The sequence below is a fragment of the Piliocolobus tephrosceles genome, chromosome 10, assembly GCF_002776525.5.
Source record: "Piliocolobus tephrosceles isolate RC106 chromosome 10, ASM277652v3, whole genome shotgun sequence".
In the NCBI taxonomy this organism is placed as follows: Eukaryota; Metazoa; Chordata; class Mammalia; order Primates; family Cercopithecidae; genus Piliocolobus; species Piliocolobus tephrosceles.
The window spans coordinates 45,901,937-45,913,166 of NC_045443.1; the positions used below are offsets into that span (position 1 = coordinate 45,901,937).

Below are 11,230 nucleotides of genomic sequence, written 5' to 3' on the forward strand. Positions count from 1 at the left end.
TTTTTTTTTTTTTTTTTTTTTGACAGAGCCTTGCTCTGTCACCCAGACTGGAGTGCAGTGGCCCGATCTCGGCTCACTGCAACCTCCGCCTCCCAGTTCAAGAGATTCTCCTGCCTCAGGAGTAGCTGGGATTACAGCCAACTGCCACCATGACCGGCTAATTTTTGTATATTTTTTTAGTAGAGAAGGGCTTTCACCATGTTGGTCAGGCTGGTCTTGAACTCCTGACCTCAACTGATCCACCCGCCTCAGCCTCCCAAAGTGCTTATGGGTGTGGATTACAGGCGTGATCGACCGCACCTGGCCCCTAACACATTTCTTAAAACTCTGTGAAATAGGTAACAATATCCCATTTTAAAGGTAAGGGACTCAGGCACAGAGAAGCCAAGTAACTTCCCCAAGATCACATAGCTGTTAGTGGCTAGTGTGAGACTTGAACCCAGGACAATCAGACTCCAAATTCTGTGTCCTAATCCTACTATACTGTGTAGTACATTCCAGGTTTCCAAGATTCCTACTCACTCTACTGAGTCAAGCTCTCAAGCCCAACCTCAGAGCCCTGGCTTGAGAGTCATCAATTCTACTGATAAAAAGCATGTCCTCTAGCTGGAGATGGGGTCCATCATGACATGACTGGCCACCCCTCAAGGTATAACTCCCTCTGACACTCGGCCCTGCCAGGCCCTAGGCCTAGGGCCTCCACCCTAGGAATGTTCAGTCCCCAATCATCATCAGTGGCATTGGCTAGAAAGCAAGGCTAAGGGAAGCTGGCCTCAGTGTTTCTGGAAACTCAGGAATTAACCTGGAGCTTGTGGCTCCACCCCAGAGTTGGATGGGGCAGGGCTCTGGCTTAAGGAGAAGGGAGGGAAACAGCAGAAGCACTTCCTAGAAGCCAGAGGTTCTGGGCTCTGCCTTGAACTAGAACTAGTCCTGCAAAATTGGGCAGGTCACTTAATCTTTAGGACCTCAGTTTCCTCTTGGGTAAAACTGAGGGGGAGGCCTGGCTCACCCCTAGCCATTTCCAGCTGCAGCCTCTGGGATGGGCCTCCTAGCTTCCCTTCCCAGTCCAGCTCACAGGCCCAGGATCAACTAGGCTGAGCTCCCCCTCCCAGCAGCAGGGGTGAAGAGAGGGGCACACTATCTCCCTTGGGGGTTTCTAAGAATAGCCCCCAGTGGGGGAGAAGGGAAGGGGGGCAAACCAGGCAACTTCCCTTCCTGGCCCCAGGAGCCCAAGAGGAAAATGTGAGTCACGGTGGAGGGAAGGGGAAGGGGGACGAGACTGAAATAACTCTGTACACACACGTCCCTATCTGACTGTGAGAAAAAATGGATGCCAGGGGACCGGAGGAGACTCCACGCTGGGCCTGGGTCACCGGGTGACACTGTTCGATGTGTCTAAGTGAGTGGGTTGGTGGGGACAACGCCTCCTTCCTGTGACTGTGAGCAGGGTGGATCTGGGAAGGGGCTGCCCAAGTAGACGAGGAAGGAGGCCACAAACCCCACCCGTCTAGAAACCCACAGACCCAAACGGGCACAGGGAATGTTTCTCGGCCCAGAGGAAGTTGTAAGGGCAGCCCTGACCCCAAGGACTGGCACAGGGACAGCAGTGACTTTCGCTACTGCTCCAAGAATGTGCCTGTCGAGACTCACTAGGTGAGGCTGTAGCCACACACTCCTGGGGAGATGGGCACAGTCCTGGCCTCCCTGGGACTGCACCTCCCCAGTCAGGCACCGGGCCTGACTCTGGGCACCATGCCAGTTGAGAGTAGGGAAGAGATGCCCACCCAGCCCATGCCTGGCCAGAGAGGAAGGGGGAAAGGAGACACCACCTCTAAGCTCCTTCCCCAGGAGGGCAATCCAGCCATAAAGCCCTGGTTGAGAGCCAGCCTGGGAGAGAAGTTCTGGGGCGGAAGAACCTGGCCCTTTAAGATGTCCGATGATGCCCTAAGGGCACATGCCCCACAAAGAAACGGGCTATAAGGTTACTTTTAAAAAGGTACATTCTGGCATGTGTTCTGGCATTCTGGCCATGTGAGGTGGCTCACTCCTGTAATCCCAGCACTTTGGGAGGCCAAGGAGGGTGGATCACAAGGCCAAGAGATCAAGACCATCCTGGCCAACATGGTGAAACCTGTCTCTACTAAAAATACAAAAATTAGCTGGGCGTGGTGGCGTGCTCCTGTAGTCCCAGCTACTCGGGAGGCTGAGGCAGGAGAATTGCTTGAACCCAGGAGGTGGAGGCTGAAGTGAGCTGAGATCACGCCACTGCCCCACTCTAGCCTAATGACAGAGCAAGACTCCGTCTCAAAAAAAACACACACAAAAAAAACAGGTACGTTCTGTTCTATAGCACAGGCTGGGTGGAGAAGGGCATCATGCCAGAGAACCTAGCTTCTCACCCTGGGTTCCCCAGGCAACTTCTGTGGGTGAGGCAGGGTGGGCAACAGGCCACAAGCCCTCAAAACCTTGAGTAAGATAGCACTCTCTAGATAGGGTCCAGTGGAGGACCTGGGTGGTGTGCTGATGGTGGGGCTGTGCCTACAGCAGCGCCTGAAGGACCTGGCCTCTGCTCCCTGGGCGGGGGGTAACATGAGATGGCAGATCCACAAACTAACATCTCTCTTAAAGAGACTTCCCAGAAACCCCTTCACTGGGTACCATGCCTTCCAGCACTCCCCACACCTCCCTGCCCCCAGGTGTGAACACTGCCCAGTCGGGTTCTACTCCACTCTAGGAAAGGGTGGGGCCCCAACAGCAACAAGAGCTAGATGCTATTTTTATCCCAGCTTTGCAGACTGGGAAACTAAGGCTGGGAGAGGTGAGGCTAGTTGTCTAAGATCCCAGAGAAGAATACAGCCCATTGGATAAGCAGGTCAGCCTACAGCCACTCCACACGGAGCCGTGGAGTCCCACCTCACACACACTTGGAGCTTGGAGGCAGCAACAGGCATGGACTGAGAACCTCAAGGAAAGGCGGCCAGGCCCCTGGTGCCCAGCATGGGGAAGGTGGGATACGATCAGACTTAATGTTCCTCTCTCCAACAGTCCAACCCCATTCAAACTACATCCAGCCCAGAGAGAACTGACCCCAGCTCTTCACCTTCCCTGTCCTCCCAGAAGTGGCCTTGGTCCAGGAAAAGAGGGGATTCCTCCCTTGCTGACAACATCCAAAACCTGCTCTATACCTCCAGATCACCACCTAGAGCTGCTCTCCATGGATGGCACCAGCACCTGATTCTCCGGTGTCACCTTGCTAACAGAGATGCTAAAGCCTGGACACAGGCCTGGACACCGCCGGCACTGCCTTTTGAGCCCCACCACGGCCCTGGGGCTATATACCACACCCCTGCCTCCAGCCCCACATTCTTTCTCTACAGATCACTATTTCAGATGGCTAAAGAGCCGGAGACTGGGGCACATGGTGACAGAGTTCAGGCTTGGGTCCTGGGGCCCTCCCTCCCCTCAGCAGTGCCTTCTACCCCAGATCCTACGTGGAGGCGGACCCCTGAACCCTGGCCTCCCACCTCCTGCTCCTCTTCCCAGATACAGCCAGACATCCCTGCACCCAGCTTCCACCCATGACTCACCCGCCCTTCCTCACTAAGCCCCCACCTGCTTATGAGGTGAGAAATTCCCCACTTGCTGCCCTCTGTCCCTACCTCCCTGGCCACCTACCTGCTTCCAGAGGAAGGCGTCACCACGGTTAAGTTGCCAGGCCAAGATCAAATGCAGGGTGGAGAGGCCCAGGCCGCTGAGGACCGCAGCCCGCATGCGGATGGGGAGGAGTGTGTAGGCGATGTAGACGAAGAACACAGGGCACCAGAGGCCCGCAGAGGGGCTGCGTGGGTCTGCTGCGAGGGCGCCCCCGACCTGCACTGCCGCCAGGATGCCCAGCACCACGTAGCTCACCACCCACATGGAGTCCTGGCGGAAGCTATGCCGGTTACACACCACCATGAGCCCCAGGAACAGGGCGGCGGCGCAGGCCAGCAGGGCCACATAGGCAGGCTGAGGGCGGGCGGGCGCCGCGTGGAAAGCCAGCAGCACCGCGGTGAGCAGCACCAGCACCGCCATCAGCAGCGTCAGGCTGCTCTGGTTCATCTGGAAGAAGTACCGCTGGTACAGGCGCTCCAGCTTGGCCGAACGGAACTGCTTCGACTGGAACACCTGCACCAGACGGCGCCAGCAGGATCGCCCACTCCTGGGCACCGCGTCGGGTGCCACCTCAGCTGTCCCGCCCACTGTCGTTGTCACTTCAGTGTCCTCGAAGCCCAGGGCCACTGCCCGCAGCCCCAGCTCCTTGCCCTTGCCTGGGCCGCCCCTCCGGATGAAGGCGTCATCCTGCCAGGGGCACCGAGGGGGGCCCGCAGGGGTGGGGCTGGGTGGCTCTGCATCCCGGAGGCAGCTCATATAGCGGGGCGTGCAGAAGCCACCTGCCCGAGTGCCACAGCGCCGTGAACGCTTCTGCCCATTGCGTTCACCCCAGGCTGTTTTCCGTTCATCCACTTTAGGGACCAGGAGGCCACTAAACCATGACATGTTGCTGGTAGGGAAGGAAAGAGATAGTATTAGAGACCATCCAATAGGAGCAGTATTAATACCACTGTCACAGCCACTGCCACCACTAGTAGCTCATTACCTAAGCACTTCCCACTGACAAGTTATGAGTTTCATCGTCATACAGTTACTTGGATGTAGGCAACAAGGGTATCCCCATTCAACATGTGAGAAATCAAGACACAGTGAGGAAAAGAAACTTTCCCAAGGCCAGGCATAGTGGCTTACACCTGTAATCCCAGCACTTTGTGAGGCCGAGACAGGAGGATGGCTTAAGGCCAGGAATGTCAGAGCAACCTGGGCAATACAGTAAGACCTTACCTCTATTAAAACTTTAAAAAATTAGCCTGGGCCAGGCACGGTGGCTCACATCTGTAATCCCAGCACTTTGGGAGGCCCTGGCAGGTGGATCTCAAGGTCAGGAGTTCAAGACCAGCCTGGCCAAGATGGTGAAACCTCGTCTCTACTAAAAATACAAAAATTAGCCGGGCGCAGTGGCAGGCGCCTGTAATCCCAGCAAATCGGGAGCTAAGGCAGGAGAATTGCTTGAACCCGGGTGGCAGAGGTTGCAGTGAGCTGAGATCACAGCACTGCACTCCAGCCTAGGTGACAGAGTGAGACCCCATCTCAAAAAATAAATAAATAAAAATTAGCCTGGTGTGGTGGTGTACACCTACAGACCAGGCCATTCAGGAGGCTAAGGCGGGAGGATTGCTTGGGCCCAGGCAGTGGAGGCTGCAGTAAGCCAGGATTGTGTGTCACTGAACTCTAGCCTGGGCAACAGCCATAGTCTGAAAAAAAAGAAAAAAAAAAATGGAAGGAAGGAAGGAAAGAAAAAAGGAGGGAGGGAGAGAGGGAGAGAAGGAGGGAAGGGAGGGAAAGAAAAGAAAAGAAGAAAGACTTGCCCAAAGATCCAGCAGCCACATAAGTGAGAGAACCAAGATTCTAAACCAGATTTGTCTGACCCCAAAGCCCGTATACTTGAAAATTTCCCTAAAAGGCACTGATTTGTTGGTGGTCACAAACTCAAGTGCCCAAGTCAATGAGTGATGCAGCTTATGGTTCAGAACTAGGAGGAAGAGTTCATACCCTGTGCACTGGGCAAGCACCACCCAGCAGCTGTAGACTGTTGCCAGTGGGTCCCGATCTGATTTTTCTCAACAGAAGCAGAAGAAAAAATATGTTTTTTTTTTTTTTGAGGCGGAGTCTTGCTCTGTCGCCCGGACTGGAGTGCAGTGGCCGGATCTCAGCTCACTGCAAGCTCCGCCTCCCGGGTTTACGCCATTCTCCTGCCACAGCCTCCAGAGTAGCTGAGACTGCAGGCGCCCGCCACCTCGCCCAGCTAGTTTTTGTATTTTTAGTAGAGACGGGGTTTCACCGTGTTAGCCAGGATGGTCTCCATCTCCTGACCTCATGATCTGCCCATCTCGGCCTCCCAAAGTGCTGGGATTACAGGCTTGAGCCACCGCGCCCGGCCTTTTTTTTGTTTGTTTGTTTTTGAGACGGAGTCTCACTCTGTCATACAGGCTGGAGTGCAGTGGCAAGATCTTGGCTCACTGCAAGCTCCGCCTCCTGGGTTCACACCATTCTCCTGCTTCAGCCCCCTGAGTAGCTGGGACTACAGGCACCCGTCGTCACCACACCCGGCTAATTTTTTCTATTTTTTGTAGAGACGGGGTTTCACCATGTTTGCCAGGATGGTCTCGATCTCCTGACCTCGTGAACCGCCACCAGCTAACAGTGATAATCCTAAGGCTCTTCAGCTTCCTCACTGCACCACAGTCATACGAACCTCTTTGCTGTTTCCCAACACACCCCGCACAGGCCAGCCTGGGATCTCAGTGCCTGCTGTTCCCTCTGTCTGGAACAAGAGCTCCTCCAGGTCACATCCCAAATGTCCCCTTATCAGTGAGGCTCTCTCTGACCACCCTATTAAAATAGCAACCCCCTTTCCTGGAGCTCTCTATCTTTTTCCCAGCTTTATGCTTTTTCTCTATAGCTCTAATCAGCAACCGCCATTCTATATATTTTTCTTATGTGTTCATTTTCTGTCTCTCCTGACTGGAATGTCAGCTCTATGAAGGCAAGGATTTTGACCTGCTCTGCTCACTACCATATCCACAACCCTTAGAAGGACCTAAACAAGTGTTTTTTTGAGGCTGGGTGTGGTGGCTCACACCTGTAATCCTAGCATTTTGGGAGGCTGAGATGAGTGGATCACCTGAGGTCAAGAGTTCGAGACCAGCCTGACCAACATGGTGAAAACCCATCTCTACTAAAAATACAAAATTAGCCAGGAGTGGTGGCGGGCGCCTATAATCCCAACTACTCGGGAGGCTGAGGTGAGAGAATTGCTTGAATCTAGGAGGCGGCAGATGCAGTGAGCTAAGATCACACCATTGCACTCCAGCTTGGGCAATAAGAGCGAAACTCCATCTCAAAAAATAAAATAATATTAAATGTTCATTGAGTACATGGAGGACTAGATGGATGGATGAATGATATTCCATGCACTTTCTCCATGCTTTAAACTGTTCAAGATCTTTTCACATCCCTAATTCCATCTGATCTTCACCAAAACTCTGAGAAACTAGTCCTGTGGCCCCCTGGGGCACAAGACAGATTTGAAAGGAAAAATATATATAAACAAAAACTGATGTCCATGGCAGTTTTATATGGCTGGCCCAAGTTATAGAGATCATGGTAACGAAATCAGTCCCAGATCCCACATTTCCTGGAGGAAATGCCATTAACTGAGGTGGGAGGACTCCATGATGATACCTTTAGTGTGACTCCTGGCTGAGCCCAGGTCAGAATAAGATGAGGCTGAAAGCACTGTCATCCATGCATACCTGTGTCCCCACCAGGGCCACACTCCTCTATGCTCACAGAGTACCCTGAGGGGTCCCTTGTACTCAAACCTGCTGAACTAACAGCACTGACATTTGTACTCACTAGGGGACAGGATGGAGGAACACCCAGCACTTGCCACAGGTGGCCACAGAATGAGAGCTCAAGCCAGATGCGCAGCACTCAAAGCAGATACCCAGGGACCCACAAAGCAGAAGGCAGGCTGGGGAATTCTCCACATACCCCAAAACTCCCATCCCTGGGTCACCCTCAGCCAAGTTCTGCCGGCATCCCTTCTCCTATATCCCACAGAGCAGTATGTCCTTCGACCTTCTTTTGTTTTTTTGTTTAAGACGGAGTCTCACCCTGCCCCACCCAAGCTGGAGTGCAGTGGCACAATCTTGGCTCACTGTAACCTCCGCCTCCTGGGTTCAAGCAATTCTCCTGTCTCAGCCTCCCCAGTAGCTGAGATTATAGGCACCTGCCACCATGCCCAGCTAATTGTTGTATTTTCAGTACAGATAGGGTTTCACCATGTTGGCCAGGCTGGTCTCGAACTCCTAACCTCAGGTGATCCGCCTGCCTCGGCCTCCCAAAGTGCTGGGATTACAGGCATGAGTCACCATGCCTGGCCCCTTCGACCTCTTAACATCACCAACAGCACCATCTGGAAGGACGGATCAGGAATACAAGACTTTTGGTCAGGCTGGCATTTGGAAAAGGTCACCAAAGAAAGCCTGGCTCTTCAAAATACTTCATTAGAAGCATGATCTTTGGCATGAGACCAGGTTCTAAACCTTAGTGTGATTATTTGCTAGCCGCACTGCCTTGGGCAAGTTATTTAACCTCTCTGTGTCAGTACCTTCATCTGTAAAATGGAAATAATAATTGTCCTCTGGAAAGAATCTAATAATGCCTGTCATGAAGTACACACTTGAAAAATTTAGTTCTTCTCCTCACTCTACAACATTTTAAACCCAAATTTCTGTCAGCGTCAAGAGATGGAAAGATGAGAAACTCATGAGCAAGAACACACGTGTTTCTAGCCAGTCAGATGCCTGGTTCTATCAGTCCCTGTGTCCTTGGCTGTTAGTCCCCAGAGCTGCTGGAGACACAGCCCAGAGTGAGCAGGTTTCCCACCACCATCCGGCACCCACAACATTTTGCTTCAGCCTCCCCTCATTCACCAGTCCCCTTCCCTGTTCTTATCTCCCCCCCTACAACCCCCCACCCCCACCACTGGCCCAGACCTGTTTCCAAAGGACTAGTTTCTGGCCAGGTTCCCAGCCCCCTGGAAACACATCCTAGCATCTGGCTCATACCCACAGAGAAAGGGGCAGACACTATCCAGGAGAATGCATGACCCTCCCAGGAACACTCTTGACTCCCTAAGGGGATAGCTTCAGAGCTGTGTAATTGTCCAACCAACTGCAACCATCCCACTCTGGGCTCCACTCCAGGCACTGCCCATCCCCGAGAACTTGCCGGCCTCCCAGCATTTCTGGCACCCCATGCCAGACTAGTATGGCAGGGAACAGGGGAGAGCACTGTTCCAAGCCACAAAACTCTATATGGTCCCCCAACCCACTTTGTCCAGCAACCCATCACTATGAGAGCCTTGGGAGCACACACCACCTCCCTCCTCCCCAGAGTCAGGCTCCTAAGCCTTGTGCCTCTGACCTCCTCCTTTCCTGAGTGTTGGTCCATTTGCTCTGTCACGGACCTGCTGCTCTTCACACCACCGGCTCCCACAGCCGGAGCCATGTCCCATTCAGCCTGGCAGGCCCAGGCTCAGTCCCAGACCTCAAGTCCCTCCCAAACCCTGATCAGGCTGAGACCAGAGTTTGGAACCCGCCAAGGCCAAGGCCCAGCCCTAAGGATGGCTCTGCCTACTGCCTTGCCAAGCCTTCCTGGCCACCTCCTGTCTATCCCATCCCCAGGGCCCATCTGCCCCTGCCCTCCTTGGCAAAAGGAGGCTCCAGGGGATTTAAAACGACTTCAGAAAGTTCATGGCAAGAGGCACTGCCCAGGCAGGGCCCAGCAGTGCCAGCACCACCCACTATACTGGGACGTGGGCCTCAATTCTTCAATTCTGGGCCTTTCCAGATGTAGAGGAGACTACCCAGGGCCTGTATCTGTCGGTCCAGTGCCCGCTGCCGCCTTCTCCCATCCCCAGTCCTCGCTCTTCCTAAAGATTACAGAGGGCTCCCACATCAAGCCTTACTGTGCAGCCCCCACCAGGTCCCTCCAGCTCACAGGGGTAGTCTGGTAAGGGGAGGATATGGGCAAAGAGCCTCCCATGCCTGATTCCACCTCTAGCCTTTCAGTCGAGCCCAAGAGTCTGCTTTGAATAAGTCAGCTCCCCTGCCCACCCTGCAGCAGGCCTTGGGGGATGTGGGGAGCCGACCCCACCCCTTTCATTCCCAAGGTTTGGGGTGAGGGGAAGGAGAGGGACTCCCGCAGACAGAGGGCATCCCTCCCTCTGCCCAGGCCGGTTCCTCTCCCCTAAATGGAATCTCCCCCAAACTCGGGAGACTCACCCCACAGCCCCGCAGCAAAAAACTCAGGCCAGCCCCTCCCCCAGTACGTGCCAGGTCCTCCTGGCCTCCGGGCAAGCCTGGAACTCGCCCCGCGGAGGGAGGCCGGCGGCGGGCGACGCGGGTGGCCAGCGCCGGACCTAGGAGACCTCGATCCCACTGCCTCCATGACTTCCCTTTGCCAACCCCAACTCCCTCGGGCAACCCGCCAAACACTGCCGAGACGACCCGTCCCAGGCTTCGGCGCCCCCACCCACAAACTGCTATTGGGAGCCGCTCGGGAGCGTTCCAATCCTGGAGCCCCGGGAGCCCGGGCGGTCACTTCCCCAGCCCTCCGCGCGCTCACCTGCCGGCCAGTCTCTGCGCCTGCCCCGGGCCCCCGCCCCGCCGCCCCCGCGGGCTCCGGCCGGCCGGCCGGCCGTCCCGCGGTCCTTCTCCGAGCCCGCGCGTCCTGGCCGTCCCGCCCGCCGTCCGCCGTCCGCCCGGCCCTCGCCCCCTCCCGAGCTGTCCAGCGCAGCCGCCCTCTACCCCGGATCCAGAAGTCCCCTCCCCGCTGGCTCCCGGACTCCCCGCCTTAAAGGCACAAGCTCCTTTTGTCTGGGCACCCTCCTCCCCCTCCCCAGAAGCGGGGGCCGAGTCGCCCACTCCCCTTCCTAGTAGCGGGGTAGGGGCGCAGGAGGCCAAATAATGGGACCCCTCCCTCCGCGCGCCCCCTCCTCTCCTCCGGCCGCTTCCTTCCCCAGTCCTGAGAAGACAAGCGGCTACTGTTCTGGGATCAAGACCCCGGGGGGAGGGGACCTCGCAGCCCGGTCCCCTTCCCTTCACCCCGGCCGCCTCCTCCTTCATTCCTCTCCCGCCCTCACCCCGGGGGTCCCCAAGCGCGCCCGCAAACCCACCTCTCACGGCTACATCCCCCGCCCCGCCCACCAAGGGTCGCCTTCCTTCCTGTAAGGGTCGCAGGGGTTGGGCCCGCGCCCCGCGCCCACTCTTCATCCCCACGTCCTCACTGCCCCGGCCCCTGTTCCAGCCCCAGCCCCAGCCCCAGCCCCAGCCCCCACCTAGCCATTCCCGCCCAGCCTGTCACGGCCCTGCGCCCTCCCGCGGGAACTCAGTTTAATAATTAATTAAGATCTCATTCCACAAGGCGCCAGGTGTGTGCGGCCTGCTTGCCCGCACACCACTTCTTTCCTCTTCCCCCAGCCTCTGGGGCAGCGGCCCCGAGGCGAACCTGCTGGACCCAGAGCCCAGTGGAGAGACCCAGGGAAGGGGCACTCTCCCTGCCGCCC

The 11,230-nt window shown here is 55.9% G+C and overlaps 1 protein-coding gene across 2 annotated transcripts in view; it reads right to left on the reverse strand.

Annotated features, from left to right (window-relative positions):
* The window catches only part of ADCY6 (adenylate cyclase 6), a 24,236-nt gene extending 13,772 nt beyond the window's left edge, over positions 1-10,464 (reverse strand). The window contains exons 1-2 of one of the 2 annotated variants that reach the window (XM_023211252.3): positions 10,291-10,464; positions 3,676-4,543 (exon numbers count right to left, since the gene is read on the reverse strand). In XM_023211252.3, coding sequence (XP_023067020.1) covers positions 3,676-4,539 — 864 coding nt within the window. In that variant the 5' untranslated portion in view covers positions 4,540-4,543; positions 10,291-10,464. The remainder of the gene's footprint in view (positions 1-3,675; positions 4,544-10,290) is intronic. The other variant, XM_023211251.2, reaches the window with a different exon arrangement.
* Positions 10,465-11,230: the final 766 nt, after the last annotated feature.